This window comes from Paralichthys olivaceus, chromosome 11, assembly GCF_024713975.1.
Source record: "Paralichthys olivaceus isolate ysfri-2021 chromosome 11, ASM2471397v2, whole genome shotgun sequence".
Classification (NCBI taxonomy): Eukaryota; Metazoa; Chordata; class Actinopteri; order Pleuronectiformes; family Paralichthyidae; genus Paralichthys; species Paralichthys olivaceus.
Window position 1 is genome coordinate 23,445,118 of NC_091103.1, and position 21,640 is coordinate 23,466,757.

Sequence of the window (21,640 nt, forward strand, 5' to 3'; positions counted from 1 at the left end):
TGGTTCCACAGGGATTAGAGATGTGCACGGTTCCATGTTAAAAAGCTAAAACGCAGCATCAGCATCCAAAACTGAGGATGTGCACATCTTTGTAAAAGGCACCCATTTGAACTGTTCTGATTAAAAGCTGTAATGGATTAGAACATGCAAAAACAACAACAATGCCTTCATTTCTTGTTTGGCAATGAAAATTAGTGATCCAACTGAATGCTTGCTTAGATAATGAATGGTGCTAATTCACGTGTCATTTACATTTATTCCCACTGAGAGGAAAGCCAACCCTTTACAGAGGCTGGGATACATTTTTTAGCTCAGCAGCTTTTTCCTCAGGTGGTGCAGCCAGGTCAGCAATTTGATTTGAAGTGGGAGTGGCGTGGAAGGCCACTGTGCAAAATTGAACCAAATTCACCCAGCAGCATGTTAAACCATGTGTAAAATCCTCCCGATGGGCTCAGAAAACGATCCCTGGCTGGAGCTGCTGCTCTGCCCCTACCTCTGTCTTTAGGGATGGTCACACTCGTTTCCCTGCACCTCTCACAGGGACCTTTGAAGGAAGAGGGATGTCTGGGAGCCCATTAACCTCCCCTGCGCCCGTGTACTGATACCCAGACGCCAGGTCACAACTGCCTTTTCCACACAGCGCAGTCAGGTCTTTCTTTTTGTTACTGCACATTTTCATTGCATTTCCAATGAGTCCAAAGCTGTTTTCAGACATGAAATCTGGAGGATGTCTGCAGAATAGGGTTTGTACTTTCTCCGGAGGTTGCCTTTCACACATGAACAACGCAGTGGGAGATTCTCCGCCCAGAATTGCTTACAACAACACAGAAATCTCTGTTGCAGCTGGCAGAACCAAGACGTTACTTATGAATTCAACTGTGATCACGTAATTTCATTTTTGCGTGTTAGATCTTTTGCTGTGTTCTAACGACAGCTCCTTCGGACATTCAGAGGACTTTTCACCAGGGGACTGGCTGCAGAAAGTCAGGTTCTCACTGGGACATTTGCGTTCACACATACAAGCCCGTTCATTAAATGTCAGGAGAATCTCCACAGTTCAGTGTACGCCTGAAAGCAGCTCAAGTGAGACACTCAGTATGCATTGTAAATGTTTTTTCCATGTGATAATAAGTGTTTTTGCATTGGCGCTTATTTGGAGTTGTCTTGTGTTGACTGCAGGCTTGTGTTTGTCTGTTCACGAAGCTGTTATGGCTCAGGGGCGGCTGTTCAAAACTGTTTAAAAGTGTTAAATTGACTCTGCTAGCTGTGGGCATATTTTAATACATTAAATCACTGGCATGGTGATTCTTGCACAAACAGTTGATTCACAGCGACAATAAACACGGAGCAGACAGTCTCATTGCGAGCTCCCTTCAGACCCTTATCGAATATTGGCCCTTTCTGACCTTACAGATCAAATATTATGCTTTTTAAACATGCATGGACTGTTATTATATTCCTGCAGAATGTGATCACCCTTGAAGTGTCCTTCATGGGTGAAGCATATCCACATTTTTTAAGCATGTGCGTGAACTTTCACTATATTCCTGCAGAGCGTGGTCACCCTTATGTGTCAGGGTGTGATTGTTTGGACTGTTTAACAGAGATCACAGCTATTTCTTCATCGGTGATGCGTCTCCATATTTTTTAAGCATGTGCATGGACTATAATTGTATTCCTGCAGAATGTAGTAACCCTGATGTCTCTGGGTGTGATTGTTTGGACACTTTAGCAGAGATCACAACTCTTTCTAGGTGTTCTCCATTGGTGAAGCGTCTTCATTAGTCAAAAAGCGTGGGCGGGACTCTTGCTCTCTGCAGCGAGTCAAAGAGAAAGGCAATAAAGGGAGGCAGGAGCTGCACTTTGCCGACGAGCATCTCTGCCGTCCTGTCTTCACCACAGTCATCACTGCTCCCCTCACCAGCCCGGATCTGCGAAAATAACACACAGGGACTCTGGAAAAAAAAGGCAGAGTTCATGAATGTAACTCCGGTGTGTCCAAAAAACTGCGCCGTTTACCTGGATAAGTCCATCCCGACGAGAGGAAGACAGAGACTACCCGAGTGGAGTGTCGACGCAGAAGACTGTGAAGGAGAAAAGAGAAGAATATGATTGTCAAGCAGCACTTGGTCTTCATCCTTTACAGCCTCTGCGCAAGCGTCTTTAAAGGTGAGAGCGCTGGATGGTGCTGGCCGGGAGACGGGCGTGGTGTGCGGGGAGGGGTGGGGGTGGGGGGGGCAATGAAGGTGGCCGCTGCGTTAAAGTGTAAAAGATGAGAATGTGGCGATGCCGTGAGTTCAAGTGCGCAACGCAGATAAGAGTTGACGTGTTTTTTTGTTGCGTGCGATGCGTGTTTGCGCAGCGGTCTGTGGTCAGCTGTCTGCAGCCGGAGCCCATGCGCTGTGCCGGAATGCCTGGAAGTTGAATTGAATTGTGCGGCGCAACGAGGAGCAGAATGCGGCTGCACAAGTTTGCGTGCGTGTCGGAGAACAACTTGCACGGTGCCCTCCCTTTTGTGTGAAGTGACAGATGAGGCGTGAGGCGGCGGATGACTCGTGTGTATTTGCGGTGGCTCCGCGGGAGGTTTTACAGCCGCCGTGCGTATTGTCATGTTGCCAGAGCTGTGTCATTGAATGGATCGTTTCGAACGCGCACCGTCGCGACTATGTGCAGAGCCCCGATCTCACGCACGACTTTTAAAGCACTGATTCTGCAGAGATGACAAAGTACCTGGGGGCGGCGGTGGCTGCGTTTCGCTCGCGCTTAAATCTGTGGCGAACAGGACGCACGCTCCAAGAGGGTCGCATTAACTGACCCCTGCGTGCCATCAAGTCGGCGCGGTGAAAGTTGTGCTGCTGGGACAAGGTAGTGTAAGTGATGCCTCCCTGAAGCCATGGAGCAGCATCATCATCGGTGTCTCCTCATGACACTGCTCCCCCCCCCCCCCCTTTAACTCCCCAAAGACCGTCCCGCTCCTGGACATGCTTGCGCAGCCACCGCCCTGTAGGCGACCAGTGCGCAGATACATAACGCTTACAACAGGGGGAGGAGGAGAGGGTGAGGATGTGGGGGTATGGGGTGGGGATAAATAAATAAAAGGATAAATAAATAAAAGGATAAATAAATAAATAATCCCCACTCCCCCCAACTCAATAAGATCTTGTCCCACAACATATGGAAGGTGTTCGGACTGTTGACTCAGTAGAAGGGAGGAGAAGACATTGGTGACCCATCGGTGTTTATTCTAATAAGGGTTATTGTGATGCTTTAGAGTCTATTTGTGCTTTTGGTCTCACAGTTTGAATCAGTAGGAGAACTGAAGTCAGAGTGGCTGTGCATGTGATTCTAATTCAATTTAAAAATTCAGTGTCAAACATTTTCAGGGGTGTCAAATATTGAATAATTTGAATAAAAAGTGTAAAACTCAAGAAGACACAGTTGAACGAATTGGTTTTTATAATATCAATGACCTGTAAATGTCTCTTTAAAGCTCGGGTTGGTAATCTTTGAAAAGCTAGCAAGAGCAGGCTATACTTTGATCCCACCCCCTCCCACCGGCCCTCTTGCGAAAGCTACGCACCTCAAAAACATAAGAAGGTGCACAGACTGCTACAAGCCGACCTTTCCGTGATCTGCTCCTAACTTCTGTTTATTGTCTCTGCTTCAGCGGTGTACGTCTCCCCGGCTGAAGACCTCAGTTGTGTGCAGTGAGATGACAGGCAGGCAGGTCGCTTAGTGACAGACGAGGACTTTTTCTCCAGAAGACATTAGCTGTTGATGACTATCGGGAACGTGACGACGATTTCAAACATACCTTAAAGTTTCAAAGTGAAATCTTTATCACCTTTTTGCCTTTTATGTGTGTTGTTTTCATCCGTCTCTTACTTTGGGAGGTTCCTCCCCGACACATCTCACTGAGCTGCCCATCCTGAGATACCATCAAGTGGTGCACATCCAGCTGTGACCTGATGACACATCCAACCACATCCTCCTCACGTCATGCCCCCATCACCATCGATCTCTTTCTTTTTTTAGCCTCTAATCCTTCCTCTGAACAGTTTCTTTTTTAACTTCAGCATCAAAAACTTTTCTTGGATGCCTCCACAGACTCTTGTCATACTCTTGTCTTCCATTACTATGGTGGCTTCCCTCTTCACCTCAGGCAAACCAATCGTTCCTGGTTGACGTAAAACGCATCGCTACCACTGTGCAGTGCGTAAATGTTGCCACAGACAACAGATTTAAAACACTAGTATTGTGCGAAACTGAGAGATTTACCTGTCACTGACGGGAATAATCAGCTCTGTGTGAACTTGTTTGGCAAGAGCTTAACAGACATTCATTTATATGGAACAGTACTGCTCTAAAGGTTTGTTGGTTTTCAAAATCAAAGCATGACTATGTTTTTGGCCTTTCTGGATGTTTCTATCTAGGGTCTAAGTTTAAACATTCAGAATAATGAATAGTGTGTGAAAATGTTAATATTTTGTTCCATCAAAACAGGCAGGAAATGGTTTATGCTCACAATTGACACAATATCGTTCCCTCAATATTTCTATTTGTGTGCCAGGGGACAGTTGGAAAAAAAAGATGTTTTCCTGTTCAAGGCTCCATCTATAAATCATGGCCGTTGTCCAAAAAAAAAAAAATCTTGGTCTGCTCAAATTAAACCTACTGATCAACTAATCTATATGTCACCAGGCTTAAAATAAATCTCCATGTCATCTCTAGATGAACTAAACTGGCCCCAGTGCAGTGAGAGCATTTAACCTGTTATAGCCCTAAATGAATTATAAATAAACATGGAAAGCTAGTAAAATGTGCACATCCTGATATGTTCATACTGGAAGCCTCAAATGCAAAATGAATTGAGCATAGTAACACAGACATGTTTGCTCAGGGTTTATCGATGATGTGCCGTACTGCTTGTACAGCTGTGATACGCAAACTACGGCAAGGCAGATGCCTTCATTGACATGATGTCAATTATAAATGTTCAGTAAACTTTGAATAACGTAGACACAAGTCAACATTAAGTTGCATGAGGTTGAATTTGAAAAAACACCCATTTAAACAGGTCTATTCCATCTACTATGCAAAATATTGGATTGATTCTAGAGTGTAGCTCTTCTTTCCTTATTGATATAACACTGGCCGATCAACAAGATCATACCTGCCAAGGTAAAGCATATTTGATTTTTTCCCATAGCATCATCAGCTGACATAATAGTGTTGAGCATAAAAGGTAACAGCAGCAAGCTTGCCCATTGTTGGAACAGATTTCTGGTCCATGACATCCTGCCAGAGAGAACAGGCCACAGAGAGTTTCATCCAAGAGCTCTGCTAAGATAGTGGCCACTTCAAGGGCAACTTAAAATATTTATGCTACGTGGCTTTACTTCAAACACATGATCTAGGGGTTCCCAGGGCAGTTGCCCACAAGTCTGCATCTAAGAAACTATAAAGTACTTCCTGTGTAGAAGAGGTGGGAAGATAAACAATAAATGAAAGAAGTGTACGCCTCCAAAAGGTCTGCACAATCCTCCCAATTTGTTATTAATATGGTAAGTTTCTTTTTCCAATCATGCTCTCTGATCAAGGTCTCCTGCTTAGTTCACAAAATGTGCAATTATCTGATCCAGTAAGAGTAGCAATTGTTTTCGAATATTCAGTTTTCTATCATGCAGTGTTAACAGGTCCTCTTAATAAAATGCTGATATGCATCCAGATCTTTTGCACTAATCCATTGCTTAACCGTTCAGCAGATTTCATTGAAATCCGTGGACAGTTTTTCGAGATGCCATGCCAAGACACAAATAAACCAACAAATGAGACTGAAAACACAACCTCCTCTGCACTTAATAAGGTAAATGCATCTTCTGTGTGATCGCGGCCTAATCGACAGTTAAATTGCAGAGCGCCACATCATACACTGCAGTTAAAGTGGTAGACAAGACTTCAGCCTGAGCAGCTTTCTTCATGCTCCGTAATGCTGAGAGTCATTTCATGCAGGCTCATCCTTCTTAGAACAACTACATTAAAGTATTTTTGCTTAAATGCATTGTTGCACTCTTATCTGCAGCTGCAGCCCATGGAGCACTTCACTGCTTAAATGTTTAATGTGCTGTAGTGACCCAGTGGATTCATTCTTATGTGTAGTTTGTTATTGTGTGTGCTCCGGCTCCTGCTCTGAATGTGAGGTCCCCGTTGTCCCATATGTGCACCAGTGGGAACTTATGTCACTCTCTGGAGTGTTGGTGCATCGCCACACCAGAGTCAACACAACATATTTCACGAAACGCAGCCAAAGCAGGCGCCTGACAGACTTGTCAGAGCCAGTTAACAGCTAAGGTGCCAGGCAGGCGAGTGATGCTAATTAGCCACGTGGTGTGGCTGTACTCGAATGCTTTGCAGACCTGTGGGCAGGTTGTACATTTTATGACCTGCTCGTTTTCTTTGTTGGCCACAGGTTCCCTGCTTTGGTCTTGCATTCCTTCCACTCAAGGGTTTCATAGCCTTTCTTCTCGCAGAACCCAAAAAAGCCCCCATACCGCCAAGGGAACTTTTCTTTTGTTTGACCACGGAGCCTTTCATCATTTCTGATCTTGTCAGACATTTTGGCAAGTACAACCTGCAGGTGACATAAGCAGTGGTGTGTGTTTGACCATTACATGTGGGGCAAATAATGCAGTAATGAGGACAAAGAGGAGAATAAATGAAAGTGTCTTCTTTTTTCCCCCTCTAGAATTTAATCAGGTAACCACACATGTCAAACCTACAGACACGGGAGGTTGAGGATGAATAATTCCCTCATAATGTAAATGAAAAATGTCCTTCCTGATAAGGGAGGGAATTGGGGTTTGTCATTAATAATGCAAAAGTATAACGTTTGATATTTCATTTAAATATTTGCCTTAGACTGGACTCTTGAAAACTGTAGTACAGGATTCAACCAAACCTGATTGAAAGTTGCATAAACATTAAGGTGAATAGAACTTGTTTACTTGTCAATGTTCCAGTGTTTCTCTTTTCATCTTTTTGCATATTTGAACACACATGAACTGGAATTCACAAGCAAAACTCTTTCAAAATAATGTTATGCCCAATGTCTCAACGAATACATAACACATCATATAAAGTGCCTAGAATTATGTCAGTGTTTTCATTTGCATTTCATCTGGATGGAAATTTCAACAAAGAAGCAAGATAAACTGAATGTATTTCAATTTAAATCTTGTCTGTAAGCAGATATCCCATATGCATACAGAGCAATATTCAATTAACTTGCAACATAAATATTCATTATATATAAAGATAAAGTGAAACGCAGCAAAATTCAGGGTTAAAATCAAGGATCTGTATGTCTCCTCATAGCTTTAATGTGCAGCCTGCAGTCGTCTGGGGCAGAACTCTTGTGGCCTAGTATAGAATTCACTGCTGAGTCTCAGTATCTACCATTAAAACCCTTGATTCTTGCTGCAGCTTTCACAAAACCCAGAGAGTGGACATCGATGTGAATAACTGTCAATTTGTCATTTTGACTACAGTAGAGGACAGCAGTAGCTGCACCGCTTTGCATTTTCCATATGTAAAAAATGGACTTCTGCTTGTGCTCGGATCTAGTTGTTTTGAAAATGTCTGAGAATGAATAGATATTGGGCTCAGGTGAAAGTGAACCCCAAACTGTCACATACTGTGAGACACGGGGAGCCTGTGAGATGTATGCATGGGCGCATCTCCTGTGGGTTGGAATAATCTGGCATGAGGAATAAGGTGGCTGAGCCGAAGGCAAGGTATGGCAGGAAGGTGGTTTACACTCAAGGATACCCATTCCCCTCTGCTGAGGGTGAGCTTATCCCTGCAGAACGTCTCCCAGCTGCCAAGTGCTGGCTCTGGCGCCGTGCTGCTGTGTACTATCGCAAATGAATAATCCAGTAAAGGGGACAAACGCTTTCCAAAAGAGCCTCTGCTGCCCTGCTTGCGTTTTTGTTGACAGATATACATCTGTAGGGATAAGCCTCAAGCCAGAGGCAAATGTGCTCAGACAAGTGGGGAATGGGCTTAAAGATTAGCTGCTCGCTGCCCCAACTGCGCCACGTGCTGTCAGTCTCCCTTTGCGATGCTCTTTGTCATAGCGCTTTTACACACTGTGCCCTCTCGGAGTGGGTATGAGCTTAGCAATGAAGCTGATGGACTGTAAAGGCAATTACACCATTAAAGATTATTTTGACCCATTTTTGAGTGAAAGAGATTTTTCGACGTGCCAGGAAGCCCATCTCGAGATACTCCTGATACTCTAATGCCACAATTGGTCACGCTGGAAAGTGGTTAAAGCGGCCCTTACCCCAATCTCAGGCCTCCTGAAGAACCACCTGCTGTTCTCACGTCTCAAAGTGGAAATTACGAAGCAGAATTAACATGTATTCCTATGATCGCACACAGTTGAATCAATACGGTACCGACGCTGAAACCCGGAGAGCCATAAGTATTTCATTTGTCACGTCATCAAGTAGCAGCGGCCCCTCCATTTACAACCCGAGGAGAGCTGCTGTACGTGTGGAGGCGCACACCTGCAGGAGACTGACTTCATTGTTGGGGTAGGATTTTATATTATCGTTTGCAACCATATTGATCCAAAGCCTCGGGGAACGGAGGCTGATTGTTGGAGTAAAAGAACTGGAGATTTGTAATGCAGGGAACATATATCTCAGAACACTGCAGTCTCACTTCCTGTGTTGCATCTTTTACTAAACAACGGCTCGAAAATATGGAAAAAAAGAAAATAAACCTAATGGAATAGAATGAATCCATCTGGTCTGTCTGCGGTTTGTTAAGAGAATATCCGTTACTTTATAATGATAAATAAACATTATTTAACAATGATAAAATGATACATTTGTCTCTGTTTAACATTGCGTATTAATGTTTACCTGCCTGGGTAAAATTAGCAGCAGCAGCTCCTTAACATTTAATTTGTTTTCCATAGCACACTGATCTTTAAACCTCTTGTCATTCAGGTTTATAATGAATGACAAAGATTTACTGTCTGTTAACCTTGCAAACATATTAGTGAATTATTACAGCCATTACTCATCGCGCTCACAATGCAACACACATTGCATTTTGCAAACAAATGATACAAAAGAAAAGAAGAGTATGTCAAAGCTTGAGAATCATGCTACTGAACACTAAAGGCTAAATTTAGCCTTTTTATGCAATATTCAATGGATGTCCAGGACTATGACCTGCGGTCTAAATAATGCAGTATTTTCATAGCTTATACAAATGGAATATGTATTCCACCACTGAAGAGTTAAATGTCCTCAACATAAACAGATGCACACATAGGATGTGTGTTAAATGTGCTCGCTGTCTGTTCTGTTAGAGTTTTATGCACCCTCCCCTACATTTCAGTATGACGCCCGAAATAAAGCCTATACTTCATTTTATGCCCGTTTGCAGTGTTGACCTTTACCAATCTCTCTTGGCCCTCATCTCTGCTGAAGTGGGCTTTGTGCCCGACTATGGATGAGACTCTGAATCTCATTTAGCCCGTGTGATGATCTCCTGCTTCTCCTCTCGCTGGAGTCTACATGAACAAAGTTAATATTTTTTGTTCAGATATGAAACAGCGCACCAGTGCATGGCCTAGCGGGCACGTAATCATTTTTTTTTTTGTATCATCCAGAAGTCACCTGTGTTGTATCGTTGTCTGTTTAAAACCTTCCTCGATTAAAATCAAACTACAGGAAGACAACATCACAAAGGTAGTTCTCGTTCCGCTGAGAAAATACCTCCTTGTATTAATGCAGCTGAGAGAAAAAGATGCTGAGTGCACAGTATTAATTGTGACAAACCGGGAGCGTCGTTGTGCGGCTGCCATAAATGATGCTCTTTTCTGTGTCTGCTGTGCATGTTTGGGAGGCTTCCAGAAAGAGTGATTGACTATCTGAGGGTATCACACTGCAACCAAACACCTGGCAGCCCGACCTGGAGCGGCCGCGCTTGTTTTGAGTTATGTCAGGCTCTTCTGCCAAGGCACAAACAAAGCTGCAATATTGACAACAAACTGTGGAGCCTTTGTTTAGTGCTGTTTGCGTTTTTATTCAGATGTGGCGATTGGCACGCGTGTCTAGTTCTCACAACCTTCTTCCTCTTCTCTTCTTTCAGTTGTGTTCAGCTTCGGTATTGAGGAGCAGAGGCTCCAGATGAGCTGTTGTCAACCTTTGTTTGTTTGTTTGTTTGTTTATTTGACTCATTTTCATTGCTACTGGCTACTCTCACAAAAATCTTTTCAAATAAGACTTTTCTTATAAACAGTATTCAGAGGTTCCTGCATATCGGTTTTAAATGTGAAGTGATTGTTGCGGTGATATTTGTGTATAAGTTAGTTGTTGTGTCGCTTTTCCAGTCTTAACCTCTGTAGGCTTTTTGCAGGACAAGTTATATTTGAATTGGTACACTGTCTTCACAGTAGAACAGCGGCACACATGGGGTTCAGTATCTTTAGAGGAAGAACCGGTTATCGAACCACCAACCTGGTTCTGGATAACCCTCTCTCTATAGCTTTCCTGAATCTAGTGTGACTGGAGTATAGAACCCACACATACAGTGGTCCGGCCGCTTCACTTCTAGCACACTTTATTTTGTAGCAGATTTAATTGCAAATGACTAAAATTTGCATTTTCATCCATCACTTGACCACAAAGCCAAATTTATTCAATTTAAATGTATTCTCCCGACCCCTAATTCAGCTTTAATTTCCAGCTCAGCAATACACCACAGAACATCCTTGTAGAGACCTGAAGATGTTCACTGCTTTGCTTCCCAATCTGATGAAGGAAGAATGGTTTAATCCAGCTGTGCAGAGCTTCCAGAGACTTGCACATGAAGCTGTTAAAAGAGGAACTGAATTAAGGGTCTGAATACTTGAGAATCCAGCTTTTGATTTTTCATGCATTTGAAATAAAACATTGTTGTTTTGGGTTTTTGAGAGTAGATTGATGGATAATTGTGGAAATATAATCAATTTATAATTAAAATCTATAACAATAAATGTGCGTCTGTATTCCAAATGCAAACAATACAGCAGATGTAAGTACATTGGAAATGACTGTGTTCTCTGCTTTGAGGTTTTAAATGTTTCCTTTTTTATGTGTCAACACAGAAATTCCATCAGTCTCACACAGGGAACAGGATTTTGCATCAGTGTGCGTCTGTGCTCGTAAAGTCCCTGCAGTCGAGCAGGACATCTGAGAGCCAGATAAAGGACGCTCTGTTGCTATCTTTGGAAATTTGATAGCTTGCTGGAATAAGTCATGCATTTTCATTGACTTGTAAGCAGCAAATCATGGCGAGTGCAGTTTTTCATTCCAGGCCAATGTTTTGTATTTTAATGGTCTTGTGTTTTAATATTGCTTGTGCACAATAGAACATTAAACACACTGGATAGGAAATGAATAGACAAACCTGCTAAGACCAAGACTTGTAACTATTTGTCAGGGCTCAAATGAAAACCATTTATATTCTCCACTTGCTAAACCCCTCTTAGGGTTTTGAGGAACCTGTCCATCACAGGCCATCTTACACAGTCATCATGTGGAAAGGCGATTTAATGTCTCCACTCCAGACCTCTACAGTATATCTCTAAATTTGTGAGGAAACCCATGGGAACTTGTGGGGGAAACATTCCAACTTAAAGGGGAACACACTGTAAAACTTAACAAAAATGAGGCTGATTAAAAATGTCTCCAAGTCTGGCAGTATTTCACAGTATTTCAGGACATCTTCCCATGTGCTTTTGGTTTTTTCTCTGCTCCCCAGTGTTGTTTTAGCTGCAATATTACTAAAACGACTGTTTATGCACCTTAGAGCAAAAAAAGGAATCACTCCTGTCTAACCTGTTTATTTTCCTACAGCAATTAAATTTGACAATTTTGCTGAGCAAACTTGCTCGTAGTTATCGGTCGACTTATTCCCAATGCATAGACTGTCTGAAGGCAACTTCCGCATCTTCACGTTGTCGTGTTACAGAACAGCTCTTGACGTTTTTTAAGAAAAGTTCACTGCTGCATCAATATGTGATGCTTTGCATAGAATTAGTATTGGAAGCCACATATATTATAGTATAGGCATAGGTATTATAGTATATGTTAAAACCCATATTTAATAAACACATTCATATCACACCGTGTAGCCAATGTATGATAATAATATTGAAAATCAATATGTACTGTGGCAGTTTTGGATGAGTCTGCCCGATGAATAATGTCCACTATAAGTGAAGTATATACTTAACATACATTTTGCAGTTCTGTGTTTATAATAAATGACATAGTCTCACTGATGGTATATAAATGCTAATCATGTGTGCTAATATTAAATGTTAAAATTTCCCCTACAAGAGTAATGTGTTCAGAAAAAATATGCAACAATTTATTGGAAAAATGTTTTTTTCTTCTTAATAGTAAAGAAATTCAGTTTCATAGCTGCAATGCAAGAGCACAACCTATTGAAAATTCAGCCTCTGCTTCAAGGTAACAACTGAGAAATGATTTTGTTCTCCAACTCTGCTTCAGCACGATGCCATCCTGCAAACCTAACTTTGGAATAAAGACACAAAAAGCACAAAACTTAAGCTCATGCATGTTTATACCGTTTTATTGACTTCCTCTTTAAAAGCTTCCCACGGGTCTATAAAGCTGAAGTGTAGATACTGAACGCAGGCATATTTGCAAGTGAAGGTGGGGGATAAAAGCATTGAAACTCATGTCCTCATAAAGAGGGATCAGCAGTCTGAACGGGAGCTGCATACCGATGCAAGAGATGCCAGTGCTCAGAGCCAGAGAGCATGCTTTGCAGAAAGGGAGAAAAAAAACCTTAAAGCCGCTAAGCTGAGAGCAAGACAGGGGAGAGGAAGAGAAGGTGTGAAGCAGGAAGGCACACAAACTGGAAAAAGCAAGAGAGATTTGCCGTAGTGTAATGCAAGATACATCTGCCATTTCCCTCACCTGCTACAGGCGAGTATTGTAAAAGAGGTTAATGCGGTTTTAAAATAAAGGTTAAACCATTACATGTGGGACAGCATAGCGCATCTCACAGATTTCTCCCTGATTCACTTGGTTCGCTGCGACTTAAGAGTTGAAGAGGAAAATCTATTTTTCTTTACAGATTTATGTGAGAAAAGAAAGCTCAGGATTTGTGAGGAAATGAAACATAAATCCGAGTCTCAATGAGTTCCCTGTGTTCAGTGGAGCATTACAATTAGCGCAGATAGATGACCTCCTCTTTAAAGACTCCAGAGTTTATGGGGAATGTTTCACTGACTGCTGCAACAAGTGTGACTTTCTGAAGGCGTGTTCCCTCCGGTGATGTTTGGAAAAGTTTATTCAAAGTCTTGAGCGCTGTTATTATTTCAGTCACGTTTACTTTGGCAGGCGTGAAGTTTGCCTCTCAGCTTCAGGTGTGCAAGTACAGTCACCACCCTGAGAATGAAAATATCATCATACAGAATCTCACACTTTTTATTCTTCAATTTTGCTTTAGATTGATTTATATTCCTGTCAGTGTGTGTAAGAAGTGACTTTACATAGTATAGTCCAAAGAAACCCCCTAAAACCACGTGTAAATCCATACGCTTAAATGTATCGCCTCTAGATGGCGCAGGGGAAATGCATCAACTGTATATAAACATCACTGATGCGTCCCCACTTCCTCCCTCCTATTCTGGACATATGAATTCTGTCATTTTGTGGCAGTGACGTCATTTGGTGCCAGAGTCTGCACAGTAGCAATCAGGTAAGGAGCTGCGGTACTGAGATGTGGCTGATACACATGCTCGACCCATTAGTCTAAATCATGAGGGTTCAAACCGTTTGTACAGCATCCTAAAACTAATTGAAATGTGCATTTTTTTTTTTTTTGCCCCTGCCCATGTACTTGCATGGAGAAGGCATGGTTTATGACCTATACTGCAGTCAACCACCAGGGGGCGATCAAGATGTTTTGGCTTCACTGTTGGGAGCCGTCATGTCGTTTATTTGTATGTACAGTGTATGGGAAGACACAATAATCAATATTACACCATGTATGCACTGATCCTAACAAGGGCAGTACAGGATGGTGATGACACAAAAAACACAAAAAAATCTATTTTAAGCACAGTAAATAATAATCTGTAAAGTACTACAAATATGGAACAGTGAAATGAAACAGATGTTCAGAGGTCGGAAAAGTAATTTCACATACTAAAGAAAACTAGAGATGTGGATCTGCTCATTGAGTCTAAGAGGCTCAAAAGAGTCTGTTTATAATATCAAAATGTATAGGAGGTTGGTGAATGTCTTTTTTCCCCAATTCCCTAAAAGCTCACTGCAGCAGAACTGTGAATTTCTCGTCTATAATTGTGTCCACACAGGCATTGAGAATCCAATCAATCCTCATCTTTAGGGAACATTCGCACCGAACATCACACATTGTGATTCGTGGGAGTTTAAACATATATAAAAGACAATTGGGTAAAAACAAATGCCAACTTATGGAGCCATTTAGACAACATCCACATGTGCACAGTAATAAATAACCTGCAGAAGGGGTTGGAAAGCAGGAAGACTTAATAAACAGTTCACTAATTTAGCTTTTATTGATTTGGATTTCTTGCAAGAGAGAAGAGAGTGGAGATTTCTGCATTATTTTTAGAATTGTGTTTATGATTTGATGGAAAACTCTGGAGTTTACTCCCTGTGCAGCAGCCTCTGCATCGATTTTTACTACGTGTACTAAAATAAAGAATAGAGGGTGTATATGAGTTTACCCTATAACGGCCACTTGGTCAGTTAATTTTACTTTCTCCGTGAGAGTTGGCATTTGTTAAGTATATACGTGCGATTGTTTAGATATGCTTTGATTAAATGGCTGAAAAATGTGGATGTGGAGCTGTGTCTTACTTTAGGGGCTGCATCCTTCGAAGGACCGCCTCGTGCACCGTGAAGGCTGAACCGAAATGAGACGGTCTGGTCTACAGAGGCTTTTTGTGATCGGCGTCCCCAGCTCGTCCTGCCCTTATTGCTGTTGCCTAGCAACAGAGCTGAAGTTGAACACGAGAAAAAGTTTTAATGTTCTTTTGTTTTTTATGTTCTTTTATTTTTTACATGTGAACCGTCAGCTGTTCGGTAGAGTTGAAACATTAGACGTTTCTTTGCTAGTCGGAGCAATTACCTCTTTGAAAAATGGTTCGTCACTGAAGTGCAATGAATCCTGGGATAGGTTGGGCAGGGAGGGATCCACGCGTTGGAGCCTTTGTTTCTCCGGGAAGGAACGACGCATTTGGTAGAGCCTCCGAAATGGGACAGCGTAGTTAGGCACTGATGTGACGCAGTCTGTATTCAAATGCTGCCTCCGAAGTATGCAGCCCTTGAATTGAGATGCAGCCAAGCTCTTTAATTCACTGACCTTGTTGTCTGAACATCTAAATCAAAGCACTGCAGATGTTTCGCTGTTACTTTTCTTGCAGTTATACAGTTCGAAGTGAAGTCAGTCGATATGTGGATTAAAAGAATCATTGTGGTGAAAGTATTGAAGACTTGTTAACCTAGGTGCTGCTAGATGATAAGAATCTCACTGTACATGTCTCCATGTCTATATAATACAGTCAACTAGATTTCCTGTCATTTAAAAATGATTAAAAAAGGCTTTGATGGTTTAATTCAAAGGTGTTTCAGCCCCGTTCAATGTGTGACTCTTGATCTGAGAAGCTGACATAAATGTAGGCAGCAGTGAGGGTGACATCACAGAGAAAGAAGTCTGTCAAAATAAAAGTTATCAGGATCAGGAATGGGTAATAGTAGAAATAGTGTGACCAATAGGAGGAGCAGCCACAATAGTTTTGCTCTCGGTATCAATCCTGAGCCCAATAACAGTCCTACCTTCCCCATAGTCCACTATATCTGCTACCTGTGAGAAAATAACCACAGGAAGGATGCACTGTTTTGGATTGTGCTGCTAAAATAGCAGGATATAAAGCCAGGATGGACCCTACAATAAACTCTTGTAATGGCCAGTCTGGATAGACCCTGCGTTTTGTGGGCTCAGAGATGATTACACATTTAGTATCCTCCAGTACTGGAGGAGTGCGAGGACATCCGGTGCACCAGGCGACCTTAACAACTGGAGCTGTAGCATCCCCCAGATAATGACCACTCTGAACCCCAGGAGCAGGCCTCATCACCCCATAAATACAGGGACCATATGGACTCTGGGTGAAAAGCTGTCGGCAGTCACTTTTCAAATGGACGCATATTTGTAGGAGGCGTTTGAGCAGTGGGAAAAAAAAGACTTGGATGTTATTTTCATAGGTTCACAAGGAGTGTGTTTTGTAGAGGCTTGAGTTCACTTACACTGGCCAAAGGGCAGATGTCTCTAAAAGTATAATGTTGTTTTTTCAGTGCAGGTCTGCACTGGAAGAAAATGATCCGGTCCGATAGTGTATACAAACTGAATTCATGGCTGTGTAAAAATTGCTGGTCTGTGATTAAGTGCCGTGTTTGGGGTCAGTGCGCATCAGATAATGTTGAATTTGTATTGAGCAAAAAAGGAACAGTTGAAGAAATAAAAAAGCAATTGCAGTTTTAAGAAACATAAAGGTGTTGTGAATCAGACGTTGTGTTGCACTTTCTTTGTCGTTTTGAGAGTCAGGGTTGCTCAAATTCAGTCACAATCTGTTTTTGTTATTTCGACTTTCATATTTTGATGATGGTGGGATATGTCATTACATAGTTAATCTTCTCACAACAAGTTGACCATTAATCAATCAATCAGTTAATTTTTATTTGTATAGCCCATATTACCAAATCACATTTTCCCTCAAAGAGCTTAACAAGGTGTATCAATGTTTAAAGTATTAATACTAAAGAAAGTGTCGGACAGAGATGAAGGGAGAGGTTTTGAAAATCGTAATGATAGAGGTATTGCAAATAATGGTAATATATCTGAGTGGGTATATTGTAAATCTAAGCAATAGTTGTAATCATCAATCAATCAATCTACAATCTACTGAACAAAACCATTTTACAGAATTCTACCATGTCGATTAATATAAAAACAAACCATCTACAATAAATTGGATTTAGCTTGGCCAACCTGCTGTAACATGACCCGGACTCAAACCTTCCTCCTGGTCTGCGCGGACTTGCACTGTGCGCTCGCTCGAGGCTAATCAAACAAATCAGAGGGAGATTGCTGCTGAGGTGATTTTCATTAGGTTTTTGCTCCTTTGCCTTCGGACAGACTGACTCCTCGTGTGGCCTTTTTAATTTTTTTCCGAAGGCTGGAGACTGGAATTACCAGCTCAGGGACAGGGCAGCGGGCAGGTGCACACTGTACGTGTGGTTATTGACAGTGTCTAGTATGAATTACTTAACGTCAGCGTAAGCGCCCTCAGTCTTCTACTCCGTCGGAATAATTGAGGCCCCTCAGATTTTTCTGCAACTGTTAAAAGAAATCAGTTAAAGAGGGGGAAATATTTGCCTACCGCTAAAAATGCAATAGCGCTGCTGGAGCCACTGGAGTCACACTCAGCTTATTGATGCTCGTACACCACATGGTCCATCGGTTTGTGAGAACAGAGAGTGGTGCTGGGGATGTTTTGAAGTAAATGACCTGGTTTCTTTGAAATAACAAAATGATCAGTGTAAAACTATTAAGGATTTTCAGAGCTTAAAGATGATTACATATTTATATCCTCCTCTTTCTTCAAAGGATTCCCTGTTTTTATAGTTCCAGTCCTAATTTAACTATCACTGTGTGTGGTAGCTTGATGTAGCTTGTTACAATGATTTCTGATACAAACCAGTCACTGTTGAGTTCTTTATAGAACGAGTCATATTCATTGTGACTCATTGTATTGTAGAAATCATTAGAATTGGTATTGGAGCTAACATACAGAGTGACCACTACCCGCAGCAGGAACAGGGGAAATGATGCAACACACTTATGATACCTGGTCAGCATGTTTGAGTCCCTCACCACTAAACCTCTGCCAAGGCCAAACAACCATACACGTGATTGTTTAGTTTTTACAGTAGAAACATTAAAGAAAAAAGGAAGTGCTCTGATATCTTCATGATTACTCTATGATTTATTTATCATAAAAGATTCCCTGGCCCGCATCAGGAAATTGGTTAATTGGATTTTGCACAAAAAAAAACCAACAAGCCAGGTGAAAACAGAGGTGAGGAGCATTCATGCAGTTTTGTTTTTCACTGCAAATATCCACATAATTAATAACTGCATGTAGAATTTATCTGTGTGAGTGAACTTGAGTCAGACAGAGGACACAGTGTGTGTTTGCACGTGTGGACAACGGCTGGAGCAGCTGTTTGTTTACGTCTGTGTGTGTTTGTGTGTGTCCATGTGTGAGCAACCTGGATAAACATCACAGCAACTGTAGTCAAGCTCACATTATTAGTTTCCTTGTGCTCTGCTGGACACAATGCAACAGCACCAACTACAACATGCTATAGCTAAACTGTGTGAGACCTCATTCACTCCTGATATTAACATGTGATCTGCGTGAATCTGAAGTCCAGGTGATGACATCGTCTCGCCTCTCAGTGTTTCTGCTTATCTCAATTTTTTTACCGACATTTTAAATATGCAAATAACGTAGGTGGAGCCAGAGGATAGTAAAAAGGTCCCAGGTCAAGTGAAGCAATATCACTCTAGTATGGGCTCTGCATATTTTTCCGTTTCTGCAGAAAAGGTTATCTGTATTATTTTGGAGGGTTTGCATGAGATAGTACGCTGTTGTTGGTTGGATTCATTTCCTAAAAGTCTCCCTGATAACAATATATTGTGTGTGCATTTACATAAACATGCATTTGTTCCCCTACAAAGATGCTCAGACACAGATCAGATGATGATATCTGGAGTGAATGAGGTTTCTTTGTTGCCAGATATCAAGGTGCTGACTGAGGAGACTGCGGATGTGGTTAGCTGTGTTTCCTCATCATTGTTCACATTCAACAATCAGGGCAAACATTTAGTTTGTTCCACCAGGGACATGATGCTTTAAAGGTCCAGTGTGTAAGATTTAGGTGAAAGGGATCTATTGGTAGAAATTTAATGTAGAATAAACCTCATGATGTTTTCGCTATTTTAGTTTCATCTAAATTGTATGAGTTGTAGTTTTCTTTACCCAGAAAAGGCCCTTTATATTTAAATACTTTATATTGACATCGAGGGGACCCTCTCTACGGAGGCCGCCATGTTTTTTACATTAGTCCAGACTGGACAAACTAAACACCTTTTGAGTTTTTATGACAACTGAAGCTAGCACAGGTTCTTTTACGTGTTTTGAAGGGGAGTGTGAGGTGACGGGTGTTCAGCTGCAACATGCAACTTCAACACTAGATATCACCAAATTCTACACTCGGTACCTTTAATCAATCTTTGTGCAAAAATGACTCTACTTATTTTATTTTAAAAAATATGACTCACGGAGCAGATTTATATAAACAGGCAGCTCCAGGAATTTATTTTCACTTTAATGTATCATATTGTATACAGCTGACAACAGAACTTGATAGAATGATTCCATGTTGGTTAGGGAGGAACCCATTTCATTTAGGTGCAGATGCAGATTAAACTGTGAACCAGTTGATTATCATTTTACAGCGAGCAACAGAACGTATTTTTCAACATTTTTGTTTATCTCGGATCTGGATTTCCACAGTTTCAGGCTCTGTTTATGACAAATAAATCATTTAGTTTATCAGATCTGTTCCTTTTTTTTTTTACACTTCTACTATAAGAATTAGACAATCATATTGGATTAACAGCTATTCTAGTTAAACTAAGTTTGTATGTATTTATTCAAATGACGATAATCAGCATTATCAGGATTTTAGCACAGTGGGAGGTTTCATGTCTGTTTCATTACATGTCTGATGAAAAAAAAGTAATAATGTGCACAGTGCAAGTACAACGGTTGATACTTGTAATCGGGACTGACTTCATTCTCTCTGCTCCACTTTTCTTAGTTTGAAAACACAATCAGTGAAACACAATCAGGCTATTTTTAGATATTCTTCCTGAACACTGCACAGAGCTGATCCTGAATTACTTACCCTTTTGCCAATGGCAACACAGGAGCAGTAATAGGAAATATGGGTTTTCAAGGTATTCTTAGCTTTAGAAAGGCTGTGGTAAATTTATCCCAGATTGACAGGCTCCAGTGGGGATTTTCACGCTGAAACTACAACCCACTGTCATTTCCTCATTGCGAGACCACAGCGAACACGGAGAATGGTGTTAAGGTTGGTGCACATTTGATCAGGAGCATGCGCTTCACTGAGGATCATGGGATTGCATTGGACTTTTCTTTTCTTATGATGTTGTTATTGGTGGAGTGAGCTAATAAGATAGTGGTGACAAATAATATTAAAAAACAACCCCGAGAAAATTTTAACAGGCGACTTAACATTATTTAATATAAGATAATTTAAAAATAAACATCATTAGTCCCATAATGAGGGGGGTGGGTAAAAATAAAAAGTATCAGTAAAAAGTAAACATTCAATATAACAGTAGTAATGATATACACATGTACACTCTGTATACAGGATATACACAATGTACAAAAGATTACAAATGGAAATGATTGCACTGACTAAAATACTGAAATTGGACATTGGAGGTTTTGCATAATTTAAATAAGATTACACCCAAGAGTGCAGTTTTTTGTCGGAATTATACAACTTTTATGGTCAAATGACTGAAACATGTTTCACTTTTTATGCACAATTAAATCATCTCATATTTTAAAGATGCATTTTACAAATAAAACTTGCCACTTACAAATATATACAGAATCCATTCTCATTACTATGCATCTTTTTCATTTTTCCATGTCACTGGAATCATTAAACATTCAATTTAAAATGTTGGGATACATTAAAAAGCATGTTCGCAATGGAGTTTTTATCTCTTGAGTGAACAAATAAAAACTTTATGCATGGTTCAATCTCTAACTCTCGTTAAACTTTATTGTCATCTACCGCAAAGAAAAATATTCTCTTCGTAAAGTGTCTAAACTGCAACTCTGTAAAGTGAAAGTATTGTTCTCATTAATTATATTAAAGTCTGGGATATGAAATTTCCCAGAGCAACATGGTGACATTGACCTCGCCCTGCTGCACAGAGCCCCCCCTGCTGCGTCATATACTGCACCTGATAATTATGTGACATTCACTGAGAGAACGGCACATTTGATGCATTAAAAGCAACTCGTTCTGACACAGAATGTCAAGTGGAGTGTGAACTCTAAGGTATTCATATTTTGGCCTTTGCAAATTATAAATAGCTTTCAAATTCTTTGCTTTAAGAGAGAAATAAGTTAATGCATTATTGCATACAAAGCATGGAAACAGCCCTTGTGATCCGCTGTCATGAAGCCTGGCTCTTAGAACTGTTTCGCAATAATTGGCTTAATACTTCAACAACATAAGGCATCTCTCTAAAGAACACAGAGCCGACATAGGCACGTTTCTTCTTGAAAACATGAATTATTCACTGTCCTGTTATTTTGATGCTATTTCTCCTACCATCATATAATATGGGCCCAATCCCTGAATAAATGGATACA

The 21,640-nt window shown here is 41.1% G+C and overlaps 1 protein-coding gene across 3 annotated transcripts in view; it reads left to right on the forward strand.

Annotated features, from left to right (window-relative positions):
• The first annotated feature begins 1,557 nt into the window (after positions 1 to 1,557).
• cadm2b (cell adhesion molecule 2b) overlaps positions 1,558 to 21,640 on the forward strand; it is a 142,064-nt gene continuing 121,981 nt past the window's right edge. The window contains exon 1 of one of the 3 annotated variants that reach the window (XM_069534620.1): positions 1,558 to 2,169. In XM_069534620.1, the coding sequence (XP_069390721.1) occupies positions 2,109 to 2,169 (61 nt within the window). In that variant the 5' untranslated portion in view covers positions 1,558 to 2,108. The remainder of the gene's footprint in view (positions 2,170 to 21,640) is intronic. The other 2 variants (XM_020088014.2, XM_020088015.2) reach the window with 2 other exon arrangements.